Genomic DNA, 23,566 nt, shown 5'->3' with positions numbered 1-23,566 from the left:
ACAAAACCGCCAACAACAATTCATTTCTCATCAACAAATCATGAATTATGAATACTCAAGCCATGAATCAACATCAACAACATCACTTAGCAACAACAACATCAATTGAGCATGACTTTCACCATAATTCAACAACAACATAACATAATTCAACATATACCACTTCTTCATACTTTGAACATGAAATTTCAACGACAACAATTTAATTATCAACAACTTCATGCATTCAAACATATCATCATAATTAGAGCACGATTCTCATCATCTATGAACAATTAATCAATTACTAAATTAAGCACTTAATCATACAATAATTGAAAAATTACACTAAAATGATTATGATTGAATTCTAACCCCCTTACCTTAATTATCACCAATTCCTAGCCCAAACTTCACTTTAGCTCCTAGGATCTTTACCAATTGTTGAATCTTCAAGCTCTTCTTCTCTCTAACCCTTTTTCCTCTTTTCCTTCACTTTCTCTCTCTACCTCTCTCAAAATATCTATTTAATGCAAAATGAGTGATATTTTCTCTTAAAACAAGTCTTATATAGTCTATTTTCTTAATGGGCTTAACCCTAACCTTAGTGGACTTAACCCACTCCAACTCAGTTCTAAAATGTTTCTACACTCACAACGGTAAAATACTATTAACGGACGGTAATATATTAATTACTACACTAATAACTTAGTAAGTAAACACTAAAAATAATTCTCACTAAATTAATAAAAGAATATAGTCACAACTTATCACTCATTTAACTTAATATTGTAAGAGATAAGGATCTTCTACCTTTATTAAAAGAAAAATTTACTTAATTACTTACTTGTTCTTTAGCTTTCCATGCTTGTTTTCTCTGGTCTTTTCCCTCCATGTTTGTTCACATTCTCTCATTTTCAAAGCTAAAGTCACCTAAAAGCAAACAATTATAGTTACAAATCCAAATTGCTCATAGCTAAAGTCACCTAAAAGCAAACAACTATAGTCTCATGATTCAATTCATCTAAACTTAAATCAATTATTATAATTTTCCGCACCATCTTTTCCCTCCATATTTTTTTTAGCTTCTCTCTCACATTTAAACCTCAAGTCACCTAAAGACAAATAACTCTTACATATCAAAATTCATTCAATCAAATTCAATCTTATCTAAGAATTTATTCAGTATCTTAATTCATTATGTGTCAGAATCTAATTCATCTAAACTTTATTAATTATTATAAAAAATAATTTTGTTAAAATTTAACTATATATTCATTTTTTCTTTCAAAAAAAAAAAAAAAAACTATATATTCTTTTTAAATCTTTGGATGAATCTCCAATTTCACAACTTTGCTAAATCTTTTGTTCATAATCAGAAATCCCTAACCCTAACGGCTAAATCAGCCCCAAATTCTCTACCTTCTCTCGCAATTTCACTCAAATTCAAGCCACAATGAGCAATGAATCTGAATCCGAAGTGCGTTTTTCCTTTTCACTACCTTCAATTTCACTCTTAATTCTTCAATTTCTTCTTACTTTGTATAAGTAATCTAAACCCATTTTCCCATTTTTCTTGTAGGTTTGTGATAATCCAATTCCACCTCCAAACATTGGTAAATTTTCGATTTTTTTTTTTTGTGCATATGTTATTTGATTTTCTTTGTCAAGTTTGTTTTTAATTTTTTTGATTTTTGCATTATGTAATGTTTTTGTTTAATTTAATAAAAAAATTGAATAAAATTTGTATAGGTAAGAGGCAGTGTGAGGATGAAGATGAGAAGGAAGTGATTACAAAGAAGCAGAAGATAGAGGAGGTTGTTGAAATGAAAGAGATTAAGGAAGAAACTGATTCAGATTATTTGAAAATTGGTAAATTTTTTTTTTTTTTTCCCTCTTTTAGTTGCTTCATTTTGTCAATTTGGGTTTAGGATTTAGATTTTTTGCACCAGGGTTTAGTTTATTATCTACTGTTTCTATTTAATTTAAAAATAATCATGTAATGTTATATAGGTGAGGATGAAGATCGGAAGGAAGTGATTACGATGAAAGAGATTAAGGAGGAAATTATTTCAGATGATTCTGAACATGATAAGGTAATGTTATGACAGAAATCATGGCGATTACGATATGAATTAAAATGATAGGGTTTAGTTTATTATCTAACGTGTTTTCCACCAAAGTTGGGAGTAAAATGGGTTGCTTTGCTTCATGAACAAAAACGTATATTTAGCATTTTAACTTCTAAATTATCAAAGCTTCAGTATCATTCCAATATCTGTATAGTGATATATTTTTATAAAAGAAGATCTTATGTTACTGTTTTGTTGATTCTGGGTATGATTTATTTTTTGCTTGTGTTCAGAAACTTGAAGCTAAAAACGATTCTGCTACTGGTTGTGGTCCTTCAGAATCATTGGATGATGTTATCTCAGATTCTGATTCTCACAGAAGCTCTGGTGAGGATAATGTAAGTACTGAGTTATTGACTAATGTTGGTGGTTGATTCTTGTGCTGTTATATATGTGTAAAGAAACATTGGTTAGTGCTTTGAAAATGAAAATCAATGATTTTCAATGTTCATGCATAATTCAGTTAGAAGAAAATAGACGGTTTATGTTAGTTTGTAGGGTATTGATGTGGTACTTAAACCCATCTGACTTCATCAAGAGTCACAAGACTCATTCAGTTGTTGGTGGGGCATCTCAGTTAGTGCTTTGAAAATGAAAATCAAATTATTTTCAATGTTCATGCATAATTCAGTTAGAAGAAAATAGACGGTGTATTTTAGTTTGTAGGGTATTGATGTGCTACTTAAACCCATCTGACTTCATCAAGAGTCACAAGACTCAGTCAGTTGTTGGTGGGGGCATCTCAGGTGTGTGTGTGATATGACGTTAGACGGTTTGTTTTGATGTATTAATTTCCCATCTGATCCATTATATGAGGGTTGACCAAGTTAGTGTTTGGCTTTTTTATTTGTAAGGATGATGGATCTGATCTTCAGGATGAAGAGGCACAAAAGATAAAGATAGAAGTTTTAGTGTATAGAATTTTGTTATTTGCTCTTATCTTTTATTTGCTTTTTTATCTTATTTTTTCTTCATGAATGCTGCATCTGATGTTGAAAAACATGACTTAAACTGTTAAAATAGACACTTCTAGTGATACTGATAGTTTAGATGATGAGGATGATAGCTTTCTGATGTTGAACAGTGCAACACTTCTTTTGTACATATAATTATTTTTTAGCAGATTTTTTACGATTTTAGTGCCTTTCTTTTCATTGTAGCCCGATGATTCGGAGAGTCCAGAGTATATTGGGGAAGAAGTAGAGGAAAAAGTCTCCGAAGCGCATCAGGAAAGGGTAAGCACTTCATAATATATTTTATCTTTTTTATTTCTGTTTATTAAGGCGTAGTAGACATGGAAGAGATTAAGGATGTATAAAATATTCAATACTGCCTTATTTTTAATGAAAGTTGTAATTGAGTGATTTTTTTCTTCCTGTAATGCAAATCACCAAATCAGTTATGTGATATTATTTCCTGGATTTTTGCAGCACGAAACCCCAGTCACTATAAACGAAAAAGATGCTCCATCGAAGACAATATGTGTTAGAAACTTGTCATATAGTGTGGAACGGACTGATATGTATGTATTATTTTTCAGGCAACTTCTTGTCGATTATGTTTTGGATTATGTTTCTAATTTCAAAATTATTCAGGGAAGACATTTTCAAAGATTGTGGTGAAGTTGTTGATGTTCGTTTCAACACAGATCGCGAAGGGAGGTTTAGAGGCTTTGGATATGTTGAGTTTGGAACAGCAGAAGCAGCAAAAAAAGTAAGTGTTTGCCCTGATGTAGTCTGTGCAAATCATTTTTCAGCAAAAAACATTCAAAGATAGTTTTGCCTTTGTAAGCGACAACCTCGTATACTTTTCATATATGTTAGGGGAAAACTTTGTAAGTGACAACCTCATATACTTTTCATATATGTTAGGGTAAAATTTGAACAACTTGAGTTTTTTGTATTCGCAGTATTCCAATGGAATTATTAATAATGTTCTAATTATTTTAAATATCGTAATTATGTAATTAAGTAATCTGGGCAATTTTGATTACATGTATTTATGGCTCTAGTTCTATAATTATAATTGCGTGACTGTGCAATTGAAAAGGGGAAATCTCTTTCATGATCTTATTAGAAGACATTGTTGCACATCTTGTAAATATTATTCTTGTTTGTATTATCAAGTAATGTAATGTAATGCATTTTAATAACGTGGTTCCGTAACAGACTCGTTGAATCAAGAAGTATTGTTGTATAACTTCATGTTAACATTTTTATATGCAGCAGTACTTTAGTTTAAAAGGTTCACTGGTTGCAACTTTTATACTGCTTGTTTGGCTGGCCATATATCCTCTATATTTGTCCATAATACAATAACTACCAAGTGTTCTCTTAGTAGGGGCCGTTGACTATATGCATCATCCAACCCCGTGTCTTTGCATAACATTTAGTTTTTGTCGGGTGTTGACATTGGTATGTCTAGGTTTTGTTTTATACGCTCTTATATTGATTGCGTTGAGATTGCTCTTGCATCAGCTATGGGTATGTTTGCTGTACCCTTGCCCCATGCAAAGACATATGGAGTTGAGAGTTTTTTTTTTTTTTTTTTTAATGATCACAGGCCCTTAAATTGGATAGTACAGAATTATTGAACCGTCGCATGAGAGTTGATATAGCTATAGAAAAGAGCGGCTATCCCCCCTGTAGAAGGTAATTATATATATCTTCTATTTTTGCATATGGTGTGTTTGATTAGCTTCGAGTAAAAAAATGATTTTATAATGATATATCTGTTTAAGCACTAAAAGATCCTTTTAAGTAGAACATTTTTATGCTCTTTTCTTGACTAACAAATTTTATTATCTTTATAAATTTTGGTAACATGTTTTTTTAATTAGAAAACATGTTATTCATGGAATCTTCCTATTAGACCATTACAAATGTATGTTAAAACTTCCTTCAATAGGCCTTTGCAGGCCTGGTCCTTCCTTAGACCATTCGGTTTGAAATTAAAAGGAGTTTTTCAAAGCATAAACAAACAAGCCCCAAATATTTTATATGATTCTTTTAAATATCTTGCTTTATGCCGCATCTTCTGACTTCCTTGTTAATAATTTTAGCAACTTGAGCAGCTCAGTCCATACGGGTGGAAATCTTCAGTCTCACCCTCACACTGTAAAGGGTGTTGTTGATGCATCTATTGTAGAAAACAAGGTGATTTTCTCTCATATTGATTTGTTGTGTATATTCTTCCACAAGATTGCATAAAGATCCCCTTATTTCATATTTTCATGGTTAAAATAGTGTTTTAATCAGTAAATATTGCATGTGCATGGAGATGTTTGATGCTGCTTCCGTTGAAACGAGAGTAGTAAATGACCAATATCCTTTCTTCCTGCAATTTCAATTTGCTAATCAGTTTTGTGTTACTTTTTCTGGAATTTTGCAGCCTAAAAGCCCAGCTACACCAAATGAAACAAATGTTGCATCAAAGACCATATATGTCAGAAATTTGTCATACACTGTGGAACGATCTGATATGTACGTATATATCGTTTAATTTTTTGTGTTGATACTACTGCGTTATTTCCTGTTTGATTATTCTAATTTCATTATTGTTCAGGGAAAATATTTTCAAAGATTGTGGAGAAATTGTTGATATTCGTCTCCATACAGATCGCGAAGGGAAATTTAAAGGCCATGCACATGTTCAGTTTGCAACAGCAGATGCAGCACAAAAGGTAAGACTAGTGATCGTTCAAGTCGTTTTAGAACTGCCAAAAAGCAATAATGCCATATACTTTTCATATATACTTACGATAAAATTTTAGCAGTTATATTTTATTCCAATACTTTTTTCTTTCCTTGAGTTTCTGATGGAATTTATTGATTTAATTTGGTTCCTGTCTGATCTCAAATCCATGACAACACATTTTTGAGGTGATATCCGCTTTGGGTATTGTGTAAAACCTTCATGGTTGTGTATAAAGCGTCTCGTTAGGTAGAGAAGCGTGGATGTTATTCAAAACTACCCTTAGTCTCGATTCCGAAACAATGTGGGACTTTTTGGTGCACTGTAGCCTGCAATCGAGGCCAAGGGGCTAAAGGGTCTGTCAGTCCTCCAGTGTGACATAGGTTCGACCCCTACTTGGTGCGCCAATTTTCCGACCTTAGGTCCATGACACTGCATTTTTGAAGTATTGTTTGTTTTGGGTCTTATGTAAAGCCCTCACGGTTGTCTTTTGTAAAAGGCACCTCGCTGGATAGAGTAGTGTGGGGGCTGTTTATAAAACTACCCTGCCTCGATTCCGAAGTGACGTGAGACTTGAGAATTTTTACTGTACAGGAACAGTTCTTGAAACTACTTATTCTACTTCAGTTAGGTGTGGTGTAGGATTTATTATTGTTGATATTGCAGCCTGAAATTATGATGAGCATGGTATGGTTCATGGTTGATTTCAAGAAGCATAGCACCTTGTCCATTAGCATCATAAATATTCATGTTGTAATTTTCTATAATTTAAATTCTGAGTCTCTAATGAGACTACAAAGGTTGCATTTATATTGTATTTACAATTAATACAAAATTAATGTGATTACTAATTCCAATCCCATTAGCAACTAATTACACAAGGATATTTTACATATGACTAATTACACAACATGTGACTTCTAACACACACTATGAATGTATGGGTTTTTTGTTATTGTGAATGGGAGATTGATGCATTTGCAATGTAAATGGGGAAATTCCTCAGTTCTATAAAAAATTTGTTGATGGGAGATTCATGAATTTGCAATGTAAATGGGGAAATTCCTCCGAATCAGTTCTATAAAAAATTTATTGTACCTCTAATAGTAATACCCAAGCTGTATGAGTGTGTGATTTAATTAAAAACCTTTGTTGCACATGAGTTGTAGTTTTTTTTTATTTGTATCAGTTTAGTAAGTAGCACACTATGGGCCGCTACTAGACACACATTAGCTGAGCAGTTTAGTGCAGCGACCAATATAGCAGTTGTCGCGGCGAGATAGCTCCACACTTTTGAATGAGATTGAACATTCAAAAAGCAGTCTTTAACATTTAAATATTAGATTTTCTGGTTGGGTTATTTAAAATAGATACATTATTTTGGTGTTTTTGGGGTCAGTTGCTACTATCCATTATCCGGGTTGATAACACTGATTTGTATTTAATTTATTATAAATGTATCATATATAGCTTGTGGAATTATTAATAACCGTCAAATAACTTAATATAAAACTTTAAATCATGCAATGGTACATTATTTTTAATCAGTTGCAACTCTTATACTGCTTTATGCTTGTCACTTACTGCAATGTGCTCTCACATTTTTTTCCACTAGGTTTTGTTACTTGGGTCCATGCATCACTGAGCACCATGTGTTTGCACTATTTTAGGACTCATCTGGTACATTGTACTAGGCTTGATAGCTTACGTTGATACACTGTATTATGATTTAATCAGTTGTTCATTGTGGGTACTGTGTTTTACTCCATTGGATACCTTTTAGCATTAAAACATATGATAAATCAATCATTCCTCGAGGGGTGAATTTTGGCCAAATTGGATTTTAACGTATAACCTTTTGAACAAACTTTCCTATTGGGGCCGTATGGTTTGTCTGCCCTTAGTAAATGACGGTGTAGAGAAATAATGACATATAAAGGTTCAACACCCCCGCGCTGTGTTGCTATTCCTCTTGCATCGTCTATGCTTACACTTGTTCAATTCTTCCTACTTAAACACTTGTTCAATTCTTCTTACTTAAAGACTTATTGAGTTAATAATCAATTTTCTTTTCTAATTGTAGGCTCTTGTGTTCAATAAGAAAGTATTTTACAATCGTCTTATGTTCGTTGGTATCGCTTTTGAAAGGGGTATATATTCCCCAAATAGAAGGTAATTATTTATGTACTTTTTTTTGCTCGTAGGGTGTATGTGTGTAAGCTTCGAGGGAAAATAGCACCTTTATGATGATATAACTTTTTTTAATTATTATCGTTTTTTGATAAATACTAAAACTGTCTTTTCTGAGGTGTTTGTATTTTATTTAGAACCTTAGCTAATTATAAAATCTTTTGTACACATCTTTTGATGTTTAAAGCATTTTTCAAGCATAATGAAAAGAGCCTTTATGAACTTTTATTGATCCATTTTAATATCTTTCCTTGTACTAACATCTTCCTATCTCTCTTTCCTTAATATTTAAGCAATTCGACCTGGAGCAGCTCATTCCATAAGGATGAAAGATTTCAGTCTCAAACTATACCTGTGAAGTGTTTTGATACATCCCTTGCCGAAGACAAGGTAATTTTTTCTCTATCATATTAGTTTGTTGCATCAGTTTCTGCACAAGATTGGACAAATCACTCTTTTTTTCATATTCACATGGTTTTATCGATGTTTTTATCTTTATTTTATCTACTTGTCAATGCTGCTGACAAGTTCACTTCTTTATTGGAGTATAGTTGGCTTGTGCAAAGGATGTTAAGGATATACAGATGTCTGATGCTGATGCTGATGCTGCCTCTGCTGAGAATAAACTTGTAATTGACCAATATCCTCTCTTATTGCAATGTAAAATATCAAATCAGTGATATAATGTTATTCCTTAAATTTTGCAGCCTGAAACCCCAGCTACCCAAAAAGAGAAAAATGATGCATCAAAAACAGTATGCGTTAGAAATTTGTCATTCGATGTGCAACGGGCTGAAATGTATGTATTGATTTTCTTAGTGGTTCTTGTTGATTATTATCGGGTTAATTTTTTTAATTTCAAATGTTTTTCAGTGAAAGTATTTTCAAAGATTGTGGAGAAGTTGTTGATGTCCGTGTGCATGTGGATGTTGAGTTTGCAACCACAGAAGCAGCAGAAAAGGCAAGTCTTTTGACCTTGGATAGTCTTTACAAATCATTTTAGAACTGCTAATAGGATTCCATGGATAGTTGTACTTTTGGAAGCTATACTTTTTTTATATAGTATGGGTAAAAAATTTGAATGTGTTGATTTTATTGTAATGTCTTTCTCATTCCCAGTATTTTCTATAATATTTATTGATGTTTGATTATTGAAACAAATTGCAACCCTATATTTAGCTGTGGTTGAGGCTTTATTGTTATTGTAGTTAAAGGTACGGTATGGAACATGGTTTTGTTCAAGTATATTCCTATCATCATTGGAATCTAATGTTGGATTGGCATCATAAATGTGACTATATACCATGTTAAAGCAGTAGTGCACCAGTACATAACTATGCAATGGAAAAGGGGATATTCCTCATCAGTTCTGCAAAATATGTATCGTACCTCGAATAATAAAGATCCAAAATGTATGATTTCCATGGTCCTTTTAAAGTATTTTGTTACTTGTAATTTGTAAATAATAATATATCTTTTGTTTATACGTGGAATGATCAAGTGTTGTCATATAAGTTGCAACTTGTATACTGCTTCTTATCCTACAGTGTGGTTATGTATTCTAAAGCTGGCCTCAATATATGTGCATAATAAATAACAACCATGCCTTTTCTCACTTTTGCTTATCGCTACATGCATCATTCAACCCTATGATTTTGTGTAGGACATATGGAGGGTTGACATTTGGTATGTTTAGGTTCTCTTATATAGTTTTATCACTGTTCAATGCCCTTTGGTTATAACATTGAATTCATTTATCCATGCAAAGACAAACTAAGCTAATAATCAATTTTTTTTCTTATCATAGGCTCTTCAGTTGGATCACACAAAATTTGCGAACCGTCCCATCAAAGTTGGTATAGCTCCAGGAGAGGGTGAATGTTTCCCCAATAGAAGGTAATTGTTACATACCCTTTGTTTACAATGATTTTGGACAAGTTTGGCAAAAAAAATGCTGTTATAATCGTTGAGATATTTTAGCACAGTATTGTTTATATACTATCCCATTTTTAATTGATTCAATTCCCTAATATTAGGAATCGAGTAGGTTAAGCCGCATGTGTGTTCGTGTTTATTTCCTAGTGGTTTATGTTGATGACATTGTGGTTACAATTGACGATTATGAGGGTATCAAGGCATTGAAACAAAACTTGTTTAAGACGTTCAAACTGAGGACATGGATCCTCTACGTTGGGGTTGAGACAGCTCAATCGAAGTCGGGTCTTGTTATTTCTTAGAGGAAGTATACTCTTATTATTCAAGAGGACACGTGTCATATAGATTGTAAACCACTTGGCACTCTCATGAATCTTAATGTAAAGCTCATTCTTAATCAAAGAAGCCTAGATACTGATGATTAATGGGAAAATTAAATTGTTCAAATTCTGAAGTATATAAGAGGTCACCTTGGAAAGGGGCTTGTTTTCATTGATAGGGGGCAACACTCGTTGGGTATACAAATGTCAATTGGGCAGAAGATGCAAGTGATAGGGGGTATACTTCTTGTTACTGCATAATCATGGGCGGAGGTCTGATTTCATGGAAGAGCAAAAAGCAAACTGATATTTCCTGGTCGAGTTCAAAAGTCGAGTGATGAGTACCCAAATGAATGGTTTGTCATTCAATGTGCTTATCATTGGCAACTTTAAATAAGTAATTTGAAAATGATGAAGTTGATGGAACTGAAATGATAATGAAATTTAAAGAGGTAGAATTATAAGTACAAGATTGATAGAATCGTAACAAGAAATAACAAAAAATGGAGAAGATAGGATTGTGAATGGCGCAACACTCAAGTTTCCAGGGAGAAGATGAATGGTAGATCCTGGGGAACGATCACCTCAAGAAAACCTGGTTTCTTGATAAGATCAAAATGGATGGTCCGATCCAGAACCAAAGAGTCAAAACTCTTACACTTACACAAGGTATATTTTCAGCAAAATTCAACTACTCCCTCCGTCTCATTATAAGTGTCCATTTTGCAATATTTCTGTCTCAATTATTTATCCCTTTAGAAACCAATGCAGCATTTATTATTTTTTCCACTAATATACCCTTATCTATTGTATCTGAACTCACCTAGCTACTCCACTAACTACTATTAATAAGGGTATTTTAGTAAATGAAACCTTTCATCATTGAAATCAACACAACTAATCATCATCTTAAGAAGTGTGCAAAACTCAAATGGGACACCTAAAATGAGACGGAGGGAGTAACTTTTTCCCCAAGTCTGGCATGAATACATATATATAGCTAAGGAAAGGGTTCATTGCTGGTTGTTACAAAGTGGAAGAAACAGATACATAATTACCCTTACTAGTGACAAGCGTAACTCCTTTTCTGTAATGCCTTTGTCACTTCTTTATGACTTGGTAGGTTACAAGCCAAGCGATTCCCATCAGTTCACTATTTTATTACAACTTGAACCAATTAAAAACAAAGCAAATGAGCTGCATCTTGTGCGTCCATGTCATCTTCACGTGGATTTATGTAGTTGACCAATTTAGGCTCAATTCCTTCTAATTTAGGCTTTACTTCCATGGTATTTGTCACCATTTGGTTTAAGACCTTCTTATCTTTCTTGATCCTATGGAACTTGTGTCTTATCACCCGTAAGCTTTGCACCTTTCCTTCAATCCTGTTTATCATGAGAGGACAAAGAATATAGAAGTTGATCATCATTTCATTATAGAAAGGGTTCTTTCTAGAGTCATTAGAACCTCCTTTTTTAATTTCGAGGATCAACTTGAAGATACATTTACTAAATCGCTACGGTATCTTCATATTACTTACTTATGTGGCAAGTTGGATGCATAGGATGTATATTCTCGACATTGAGGGGGTTGGGTTCGTGGTGGAGTTGGGATATAGTAGTATTTGTTTCGATACTATCACTTTTTAATTGATTCTATTTGTTAATAGGGATTGAGTACATTATGTCTCATGCATATGCATTGTGTTCTCTCTCATTTATACAATATTAGTGACTCTTAAGAATAATAATGTTTGTTTTATTTTTTAGAGCTTTTTCTTGTGTTACTTCTCTATGGTGTTTGTTTTTACTGGAATTTTTTTTCTTACAATGTCATATTTTTATTTACAATCTTTTCTCATTATTATAAATATTTTCAATTTTTTTTTTTCTGGCACAAGCAAACTAATAGTTAATCTTGATTCATTTGAATATCTTGTCTTATATCTACATATCTTTCCTGTTTCCTTGATAACAATTTAAGCAGCTTGAGCATCTCATTCCAGAAGGGTGAAAGCTTTCAGCCTCTAACTGTATTTGTGATTGGATTTGATACATCTGTTGCAGAAGAAAAGGTAGTTAATTTTTTTCTTGGTATTTGGTTGCATCCTCCCGGAGTAGATTGCATTGCTCTCTCTCCATTGCATATTTGCATGGTGTTGGTCTGTAAATATTGCCTGCTTTGGCCTTTCAGATAAAAGCTAGCCTGAAAGCACATTTCAGTCCTTGCGGAGAGATTACAAGGATCTCGTTGCCAAGATATCATGATTCTGGTAATATTAAGGGGTATGTCTATCGTTCCACTGTAACCTGTGATGTACTATTGAATATTTTGGCATGTCAATGTCTTGATCTACTACCCTTAACATATCGATCTAAGTTTACATTGGACAAGCTTATCAACATATTGTCAGGATTGCACTATATCCACATGCTTGTCTGCAATTTGATTTTGCAAATCCGACCTGTGCAATGAATGTTCCTCCTTAAATAAACGATGATTGATAAGTGGCTGTGCAGGAAATCTCTGAAATACAATGTCTGCTAGAATTAGAGTGTATTGCATTCCAATCTCAAAATTCAAAATTCACAGGTTTGCTCATCTGGACTTCAAGGATATTGATGGCTATAAGAAAGCACTACAACTTGATCAAACTGCCATTGGAGATTATTGGTTGTCAGTTGTAAAAGCAAAGCCGAGACGTGATTATCAGGGTATAGGTGGTGGCAGAGGTGGCTATCACGGTGGTGGATGGGATGGAGGAGACCATGGTGGGAGAGCAGGTTGGGGGAGAAGTCATGGTGCTGGTAGGCACTGGACCGCCAATACTGAGCACTGGTGAAGGCAGGTATTCATTTTTCTTCAATTAGTTATTTAGTTCCATGTCGGATATTGTACATCTAGATTAACGGTCGGCTTGGTTTTGCTTTTATCTCATGGGACCTTTTCACTTTAAGAAAATCCTTATAAGTAGGTCTTTATGAACAAGTTAAATGAGAGAACTTCCAAAAGAATGTAGATAGATAAAGCTAATTTCAACTAATGCCAAAAGTCGTGGATATTTCAAGATTTTTTAACGTTTTTATGTAAGTGTTGGTTGAGAATTTGATCTTAATTGATTTTAAATATCCTGTTATTGAAATACATTGCTGCTGCTATATTGATTTTTGGTTGTATGGTGCCATACATCCCGACTTCATGCTAATATGGTTTACCCACATTTAATTACCTTCCTATTTTATAATCTTCTAATGTTCTGTCAACAAATCATAGTATGGTACTATATTGGCATATCACATGAACTCATCTATATTGCTTTAAAAGCTAGGACTGTGCTACATGGTTCAAATTAATAGTATTGAGGTGTTATTGTAACTTGCAAGTCCATATGAACTATCTTGGAGAGCTTATAAAAATAAGCTGAAACAGTTTATGGACCATATCATAAGCTGTTTCCATAAGCTCTCCCAAAGAGATGTCAGTAGCTAATCCAAACATGCCCTAAATATATACCATTCAAATTTTGTTCCCAACCTTAAACAAAGCAATGCTTTACATAATGGAGTGCTTTCTTGCGTGATTTAGTCATCTGCTGTCAGTAGTGTCATCTATGTTTTCTTTTTCTGATGATTTGATTTTTGATTATATTTAAGGAGGAAGAACAACTTCTGCTGAAGACGTCTATTGCAGAAGATACTGAAGTTTTTAGTTTCATACTATCTTTCAAGTACTTTGAGTAATTGGTAGCATGAAATGGTAAAATATATTGTGATTTGTCCAATAGTGTAGTGTAGTTTAGCTTACTTATGTGGCTAATGGAGCCTTCGGCAATTTTGTGTAGAGAGAAGAGTGCATACATTGAATGTGAATTTTAATTGTTTTGTAATTATCTATCCATTATATTGACACGACACTCAAAATGGATCATATTCAATGTGGTATATGCCATAATGAATTTGATGGACACAGATGAACAAAATAGCATTATTTTAAGAGAAAGGGTCATGCTAACCGGTCCGGGGCACTAGTTAAGAAGTCAAATATAATAATATTTGCATTAAATGTTTAAATAACGACTCAAAAGGATAATATTTACATTCAAAGTTGTGTAATTAATGCATTACACGCTTCCTCTTGTTTAAAGTTTTCTCTTTTGGCTTTCTTAACGGACACAGGTTAGCATTAACCTAAAAGAAATAATATTTGTTCAATTATTTTGTGACAATTTTTAAACAACTTTCTCTCTCATACTTACATTGTGTTCTTATTTTCTCTATTTTTTTTTTTTTTTTTTACCAATAAGAATAGAGAGAAATAATTTCTCTTTCATTGGTGGTATTTAACATGGGAAATGATAAAACTTTCCCACCAATTTGAACCACCAGATTAAATCAAAAACAGTGTCTTATAGTAGACTTTTAATACTGGATAATTATTTCAACTGTTATCCTATCATCTATCCTTCAATGTATTCAATCATCAAGAGAAAACTCAACAATTTTAAAAGTTAAAAACTCTTCAAAGAAACATTGAACATCAACTCAACTGTTCTACATCATCAACAACAATAACATTCACCATAACATGAAGCTTGTTCCTCAATATCCATTCATATACCCATGACTCCAAATTTCTCAAACATTCACTTTCTAAAATGCTCATAACAACACGGCTTACTCTTTCATTTTTCAAACATTTTTATTGAAATCATGGATCCAATTCCCTTTGGAAAAAAAAAATGAGAAACAAAATCCAGCAAAGTAGAGAATATAAATGTTTATAGATCTGGGTTTGCAAAAAAGAATAAAAAATCAATTTTGATATCATTAAAACCAAACAATGGAAAAAATGGTTTTTGTTCTCTTTAATGCTTATGGAATTGCTTTGCTAAAAAAAAAAATTGCTTATGTGACATTGATGTAGTGAGAAAGTCATTGAGGTGGCTGAATGTGTTGTAGAACATAGTCCATTATCTGGGTCGAAATGAAGATCCAAAATTCGGTTCGCTCAGGGTATCTTTTTAGCTTCTCTGTGCTTTTTAATTCTTGGAAGAAAAAAAATTGGCATGGCAGATTTGATGTTGGTGGTGGTGGGTTAGTGAGGACTGAGGAGACATGAAGGAGAAAGAATAGTGTTGAAAGATGGTGTAGAAGAATAATATAGTGTTGAGAGACCATGATAAATGTGTGTTCTTTACTTGATCTGGTGGTTCAAATTAACTTTCCCATGGTGGGAAAGTTTTACCCTTTCCTATATTAAATGCCACCTCATACTTATTATGTTTTTGAATAATTTTCTCTTTCATACTCTCTCTCTAGTGTTTGACCAATATGGGAGAAAAAGAAGGTTGTCACAAAAATTGTCATAAAATTGTTGTATAAATATCATTAGTTAAAAATATTAATGTGTTTATGTGCTTTGTATAAATCAAACACAAGTTGTTTCAAAGAAACTTTTTTTATGTATTATTAAGGTAATTGTTTTAGATTAATCTATAAGATTGGTGTATATGGAAAAAAGACATGTTGGAAGAGGTTAATCTTTTAAGTGAATATTAGTCATCTCAAGACATATCAATCTTTGCATATTACCTTGGTTAACAAAAAAGAAAGATAAATCGATCTCACATGCATGTTTAAATTATATTTTTAACTTCAAGTAATAAGTGGTCAGGTAAACATTATATGAGCAACTTAAGTTGTTTTAGTTGGTAAGGATTTAACTTATATCTTAATGGGTTTAACTTTTACCGACCACTTTACAATGTCATTGATGAGTAATCTTTAAGTATCACTGCCAATGCTCATTGAGATTTGATCCTTGCCTTGGTTATGGTGAGTAAGACCAACTCACCTAAGCTTTACTATCATTGGAAAAAGAAAACAAAAGACAAGCATCATATGAAGAACATTTAGGTGTTGTGCGAAAGCAACCATTACCTGAGTAGTCTTAGGCTCTCTTTGAGAGTTTGGAGGGGAGTGAAAAAAATGAAGAGCTTTAAGAGGAGGGGACTTTGTTTTCGTCGTAATACAAAACCCCTGTAATTTGGAGAACTTAAAAATTGTATTTGAGAAAAGGTTTTGGAGCGTTTTGGAGGGTTTGGGTAAATTTTTTAAATCCAATATATATTGCTATAATACTTGCAAAATTAAAAATACATCAATTAAAAGTATTCTTTTATCATTTACTAGAAAAACACACTCGTATTTTTTTTGAAAGATTTTTCTATTTTCCCCTAATCTCATCCCTCCAAAACCCTTCAATCCCTTCCCCTCGCAATTCCCAAACAAAATCTTAAGATCACACTCGTTTGAACAGTTATTCGATGTATTATAACATATATGGGTCATCAGGCATTAATTCAACCCTTATTTTTATTTTTTTGTTGCAAATGTTGCTTTTATCTTGAAGCTTCATTTCATTTCAGTGTTGTTGCTTGAACATTTTCAGATGTACCCTCATTATATTTTGGGTAATAGTCATTTTGGTTTCTGAATTTGTTACAAGTAGTCACAATAATCTTTGAATACATCGAAATTTCAAAATAGTAATCGATTTTGCGTCTCGTTAGTCAAAAATAGTTCAATGCATGAAGATGTTTCGTTAATACTGTCATATCAGTCCCTAAATATACTTACAATGTTATAAATCTTTAAAGTACTTACTTTGTCATATTAGTCATTATATGAAAAGAGTTATTGTCAATATTGATGGACTATTTTAACGTCGGGACTCATTTGACTAAAAATACACAATTAGGGGTGGAAACAGGCCAGGCCATCCGACAGGAGCCTATGGCCTAGCCTATTCAAAGCCTAGCTCGGGCCAGATCGATTAATAAAATGGCAAGACTAGGGATTTTTTTATAAAGCCTATTTACTTAAATAGGCTATGCTAAGGCTTACAAAAAATCTTATTAAGTCCGTGAGGTCGGCCTATTAAGCTTTATATATAAATTATATCTTCCATTATTAATATTGTTGAAGTTTTTTTTTCTTCCATAAACTGAATCCTTCATATGATTTGGTTATTTAGTAGTAGGTATATTGATGCGATTAGAACTTCGTAAGATTTTGTTATTTAGTAGCAGACATTCGTGTGTTTTAGGCCTTCATAAGTTTTGATCTATTTAGTAATAGGCTTATAGGTGTTGTTAGGCCTTAGTGTAAAATATGGCCTTTAAAAAGGCTAGGCCAGACCTTGAAAATGAGCCTATGACGGATAATAGGCCAGACTCAGGCCTATAATTTTTTAAGTAGGTCAGGATTAGTCGATTTCCACCCCTTATGCATAATCAGAAACTTATCGAAAATTTTGATACATTTAGGGGTTGTTGTGACTACTCGTCACACATTTAGGGCGCAAAATGACTATTGTTGATCGATATGACAAGGTAATATGTGCTAGAGAAGGATGAATAGCGTTTAAAAATTTATCGAGTTTGTAGCGAACGCGATTTGAAGAAAATGATTTATGACGTATTGGATTTATACAAGGTCCAATGACTATGGCAAAGTTATTAAGACTGCACAAATTATAAGATTCACTTCGAATTGAGAGATTCAAAGTTAAATCTTAACAAAATCTAATATTAATAAATTTCACACAAGTTACAAAACAAGTACAATCTCAAACTAAACCTAAAAGCAATTAATCAATCATATTAAAGAACACAATTGTGTAAGTGTTTGATAAATTGACAATAGATTAAAACTAAGTGTGATCTATAGTAAAGTGAGATAAAACCAATAAGGACATATAGAAGCAAAGAGGGATATACAAATAGAAGCAAATAAGGACATGCACACATGAAAGACAAACAAAAAGTAACATACATAAAGAGAGGATAAATAGTTTTTGTTGCGAATTCGATGAAAATCACACCAATAACAACTTGATGTGTGGAGTAAGGGATAGTCAAGCAACCAAAATCAAAGTGTATGAAAGTTATAAATACAAGCCAAAAGTAGAAAACAACGGCGAGAAGAACACAAAGAAGAGAAGAACACAAAAGAATTTGTTGACCCAGTTCGGTCCAAATTGACCTAGTCTGGGGGAGAGAGCAGCCCTCCGATCCACTATATGAAGAGTAACGTTACAAAAGAGAAATCAATGGGTTACAAGAATAAGTCTCCCGCCTAATTCTACCCAAAGTCCCAGCCTCTTCCCGTAACCAAGAGACTCAATCCTAATAGTGTTTCCCAAGGTGAATCAACCCTCAAACCCTAGTGTTTGTTCCAAAGAGACAAACTCTATACAAACCCTAGTTTTGTTGTTGTCTTTCTAAACCCTTGTTTCAGCCCCCTCTATCTCAAAGTTTGCTCTGATACAAGGTCTATATTTATAGTAAAAGTATCGCTTAAAATTTGGAACAAATCTGCACTCAAAAATATGTTTATGTTTTTCGCTGCCAGCGCACCATCGTGCCACGATGCGGCCCCATCGTGCCATGATTTTTCCAGTGCTTTGCCTCAAACTTGAAACCTCCAATCGTGCCACGTTGCCCAGTCATCGTGCCACAATTCCTGCAGATCCTGATTTTAAGTTAACTCTCACAGTTTTCAAAGGAAGGTCAGACACATTCGACTTCCTAGAGTAAACACTTTACCTAACCAACAACTTACTCCCTTTTGGAGAGTTCCAGGAATGATGAGGCATGAGAGGTGGTCACTCTCACTCGTGATAATCCAACATGATAAGGCTAATGAAGATGTTACTTATTTCACGCCCTCGTATAGACATTCAACACAAGTTTTCTTTTGATGTGTACGGATTTGCTGATATTAGGGTATCCGTACCCATTAATAAATTAAGTAAATATGCGTGTACGTGAGTTTGGGTGCGGTTATGGTACATAAGGAAATCCTTATGCACCCTGCATAAATTCAGAAATGGTTTTGGAGTACAACTCACAGAAACCATTTCCACATCAAAATGGTTTTGGCATAGGGTGCTGGAAACCATTAGGAACATCTAATAGTTTTTTAGTACAACTCACATAAATCAATTCTGGATTTATGCAGGGTGCATAAGGACATATTGGTATCTCAAAAAACCCTAATTTACTCATGTCTCAAAAATCTTTATATATATATATATATATATATATATATATATATATATATATATATATATATATATATATATATCCGCACGAATATAGAGACGTGCACGAGTACCATATTTATCTAATAGGGCGGGAACGAGACTAATATTATATTATCCGTATCCATTGATGCGACATCTATTTTACCACAAAACGTGAGTAGATAATTTTGTCTATTTATTTACGGTGTGTAAATCTATTTCTTTCTCCGACCGACACATGACGATAACCACGAAGTGTTTTGACGTATCCTGTTCCGGTTTTGTTGTTTGATTGTGAACACCGTTCGTTGAAAAGCCATGAATTTGATCTAATCGTCTCTGAAGGACAAAGACAAAGATGATGATGTTGGTTTTGGGGTTATTGGATTTCGTGGTTGCTGGGATTTCTCTCGTCTTTGGTTTATGCCTTTTTGGTTTCATTGCTTCCCTTCTATGTGCTCTTGCTTTCTTCAACAACGCCAAGGACGTCTCATCATCCTGACTCACTCACTGCATGTAAGATTTCATTCTTCTGTCTTTTCATCTTTCCAAATCTCTATCTTTTCATGAAGTTGATGGAACTGAAATGATAATGAAATTTAAAGAGGTAGAATTATAAGCACAAGATTGATAGAATTGTAACAAGAAATAACAAAAATTGGACAAGATAGGATTGTGAATGGCGCAACAATCAAGTTTCCAGAGAGGGTGTGTCGGTTGTGTTGGCTTGTCTGTAAGGGGGTGGATTTAGTCTCACATCGGTTAGATATGACGCTTGATAAGAGTTTATAAAAAAGGAGGCACTCCTAACCTTACAAGCCGGTTTTGTAGGAATGAGTTAGACCCTAAATTTCTACATGGTATCAGAGCCTATCCAAGATACACCGTTGGGATACTCCAGCTCCTTGTATGTGACCTGGTTTCCCATTGAGATTCAAAATATATATGTGTGTGTAAACGATGATTCATAAGTGGCTGTGCAGGAAATCTCTGAAATACAATGTATGCTAGAATTAGAGTGTATTGCATTCCAATCTTAAATTTCAAAATTTACAGGTTTGCTCATTTGGACTTCAAGGATACTGATGGCTATAGGAAAGCACTACAACTTGATCAAACTGCGATTGTCAGTTGTAAAAGCAAAGCCGAGACGTGATTATCAGGGTATAGGCGGTGGCAGAGGTGGCTATCACGGTAGTTGGGATGGAGGAGACCATGGTGGGAGAGCAGGTTGGGGGAGAACTCATGGTGCTGGGAGGCACTGGATTTCCAATACCGAGCACTGGTGAAGGCACAGGTATTCATTTTTCTTCAATTAGTTCCTTGTCAGATATATTGTACATTCTAGATTAAGGGTTGTCTTGGATTTGCTTTTATCTCATAAGACCTTTTCACTTTAAGAAAATTCTTATAAGTAGGTCTTTATGAATAAATTAAATGAGAGAACTTCCAAAAGAATGTAGATAGATAAAGCTAATTTCAACTTATGCCAAAAGTCGTGGATATTTCAAGATTTTTTAAAGTTGTTTTTATGTAAGTGTTGGTTGAGAATTTGATCTTAATTGATTTTAAATATCTTGTTATTGAAATACATTGTTGTTACTAGATTGATTTTTGGTTGTATGGTGCCATGCATCCCCGACTTCATACTAATATGGTTTACCCACGTTTAATTACCCTTCCTATTTTATAATCTTCTAATGTTATGTCAAAAAATCATAGTTTGGTATTATATTGGCATATCACATGAGTTCATCCATATTACTTACAAGCTAGGACTGTGTGCTTCATGGTTCAAATTAATTGTATTTTGGAGTGTTATTGCAACTTGTAAGTCCATATGAATTATCTTGGAGAGCTTATACAAATAAGCTGAAGCAGTTTATGGACCATATTATGATCTGTTTCCATAAGCTCTCCTAAAGAGATGTCAGTTGCTAATCCAAACATGACCTAAATATATAATCTTCAATTTTTTTTTTTCCAACCTTAAACAAAGCATATGCTGTACATAACGAAGTGCTTTCTTGCGTGATTTCGTCATCTGCGGGAAGAATCATGATTAACTATTCACAATAGTAGTATCATCTATCTTTTCTTTTTCTGATGATTCAATTTTTGATTATTTAAGGAGGAAGAGACGTCTATTGCAGAAGATACTGAAGTTTTTAGTTTCATACTATCTTTCAAGTACTTTGAGTAATTGGAGGCATGAAATGGTAAAATGTATTGGGATTTGTACAATAGTGTAATTTAGTTTACTTATGTTATGTGGCTAATGGAGCCATCGACAATTTTGTGTAGAGAGAAGAGTGCATATATTGAATGTGATTTTTAATGGCTTTGTAATTAACTATCCATTATATTGACATGACACTCAAGGTAGATCATATTCAATGTGGTATATGCCATAATGAATTTGATGGACACAGATGAACAAAATTACATTATTATAATGAATCTATGGGTGTGTGAGATAAGATGAAATGACACTAAAGTGTCAAATATCAACACTTATACCAATTAATAATTTTATGTAGAATATAAAATTAATTAATTCAATCGATACATTTATATAGTTTATTTAAATTAACGTTGATAAACTTATGAAATTGAACGTCAATAAAAATTATGAGAAATGATATTTTTACAACTATTTTGCGACAATTTTTGAATAATTTTCTCTTCAATACTCATGTTATGTTTTTACTCTTTATTTTTCTGTCTATTTTGACCGGAGAGAAAAACAAGTTGTAGCAAAAGTTGTGATTATATAGATATTATTACTTTAAAAATATTAATGTGTCATGTGCTCTGCATAAATCACACACAAGTTGTTTTAAAGATACTTTATGTATTATTGACCCAATGGTCAAGTTGTTTTAAAGATACTTTATGTATTATTAAGCTAATGGTTTGAGATTAATCTCATATTGATGTATATGGAAAAACACATGTTGGATGAGGTTGATCTTTTAAATGGATATCAGTCATTTCAAGACATCAATCTTTGCAGACAACCTTTGTTAACAAAAAAAAAAAAAATGAAAAACTGATCTCACATGCATGTTTAAGTTTTATTTTTAACTTCAATAAGCTGATTTCACATGCATGTTTAAGTTTTATTTTTAACTTCAACAAGTAACAAATGGTTAAGTGAACATTATATGACCAGCAAATGTTGTTTTAGTTGGTAAGAAGTTGCCTTATATTCTTCAAGAGCGGGTTTAACTCTTGCTCCCAAGTTTACGATGTCGTTTGACGAGTAATCTCTAAGTACCATTACCAATATTAATTGAGAGTTGTTCCTTGCCTTGGTTCTGGTCAGTATAGGACCAACTCACTTTTTCTTTTTTTAAGAGCCAAATGAAATTTATTTAATAGCATCTATTCACAGCACACCACACAAGATGTGCAGAGAATATGAAAAACGTACAAATGATAATTGAAAGATACTTGATAAGTGAAGAAATTAAAAAGTTACAAAGAGAATGTTGGTGGAGTAGTATTGATAGTTCATCAAGTAGACAAGTATTATTGCTTTTCCTCAATATTTAAGACAAAAATAAATTTTTCTCTCCCAATCTATCTATATAGACAAATTCTTTCAGTTTCATAATTCGTCAATTTAATTTTAATTTTGTCCCAAACCTGTCTTTATTATATGGATGGATTATGTGTAAGTTATAAGTCACACGTCAAATAAAAAGTAAAAGTTGAACACTTTATAAAGTTTGTAGGTAAAAGTGCAGAGTCTCTCTTACAAAGGATGTTTAGGCGGTGAGTGCCGCAACAATACAAGTACCCCATTGACCTTAAGGTATTTACCTCAATTCTGCTTGTAAAAGTTGATTTTATAATAATAAGAAAACAATTTCATGGATATATTAGTTGAAATTTAATTATATTTGAGGAGTTCAACAACTTTTGACATTTTTTTTACTATAATTGAGTCTAAAAGATAGCTACTGAAATTGAAAAGAGCTAGAAGATGGCAACCCATGCAACTATCGTATGCATTTGCTATGCAAAATGTAATAACATACTAAGAATTAGAGTAAGACATACTTGACATCTGTAAGAACAGCAACGACAACATTGCCGTTTGCAGCATATGCATAAGTAATTTTTTTTACGAATATTATAATTGCATTCTTCTTATTGGTAGACAGTTACTAAGACATAGTTATAGTATATTGGCATTCTTCTACACACACACACACTTATATA

The 23,566-nt window shown here is 33.1% G+C and overlaps 1 protein-coding gene across 3 annotated transcripts; it reads left to right on the top strand.

The window, feature by feature from the left end:
* Nucleotides 1-1,298: 1,298 nt before the first annotated feature.
* On the top strand, nucleotides 1,299-14,242 carry LOC25482764 (nucleolin 1). Of its 3 annotated transcripts, none has more exons than XM_013611360.3 (22): nucleotides 1,299-1,459; nucleotides 1,562-1,595; nucleotides 1,732-1,851; nucleotides 1,993-2,075; nucleotides 2,345-2,449; nucleotides 3,272-3,346; nucleotides 3,542-3,633; nucleotides 3,707-3,824; nucleotides 4,674-4,762; nucleotides 5,173-5,266; nucleotides 5,502-5,593; nucleotides 5,676-5,793; nucleotides 7,888-7,976; nucleotides 8,288-8,384; nucleotides 8,546-8,623; nucleotides 8,702-8,793; nucleotides 8,868-8,955; nucleotides 9,802-9,890; nucleotides 12,236-12,323; nucleotides 12,443-12,534; nucleotides 12,842-13,097; nucleotides 13,903-14,242. In XM_013611360.3, exons 1-21 carry the CDS (start codon nucleotides 1,436-1,438, stop codon nucleotides 13,089-13,091), a joined length of 2,007 nt encoding a protein of 668 aa, XP_013466814.1. In that variant the 5' UTR covers nucleotides 1,299-1,435; the 3' UTR covers nucleotides 13,092-13,097; nucleotides 13,903-14,242. The 3 variants fall into 3 exon arrangements, 2 of the variants coding, with proteins under 2 accessions (XP_013466814.1, XP_024636726.1); XM_024780958.2 differs by having other exon boundaries at nucleotides 12,233-12,323; XR_003010980.2 differs by lacking the exons at nucleotides 12,443-12,534; nucleotides 12,842-13,097; nucleotides 13,903-14,242 and adding an exon at nucleotides 10,031-10,918.
* Nucleotides 14,243-23,566: the final 9,324 nt, after the last annotated feature.

This window comes from Medicago truncatula, chromosome 1 (assembly GCF_003473485.1).
Source record: "Medicago truncatula cultivar Jemalong A17 chromosome 1, MtrunA17r5.0-ANR, whole genome shotgun sequence".
Lineage (NCBI taxonomy): Eukaryota > Viridiplantae > Streptophyta > Magnoliopsida > Fabales > Fabaceae > Medicago > Medicago truncatula.
Note: the sequence above shows the minus strand (reverse complement) of the source record. Positions and strands in the feature narration are given on the sequence as shown.

Bases quoted from the DNA above. Each gene is read 5' to 3' on its own strand.
- LOC25482764 (XM_024780958.2), top strand. From the start codon at position 1,436: ATGAGCAATGAATCTGAATCCGAA. The intron at 8,385-8,545 runs GTAATTTTTTCT...ATTGGAGTATAG, and splicing joins CATCCCTTGCCGAAGACAAG to TTGGCTTGTGCAAAGGATGT. The intron at 8,956-9,801 runs GCAAGTCTTTTG...TTCTTATCATAG, and splicing joins CCACAGAAGCAGCAGAAAAG to GCTCTTCAGTTGGATCACAC.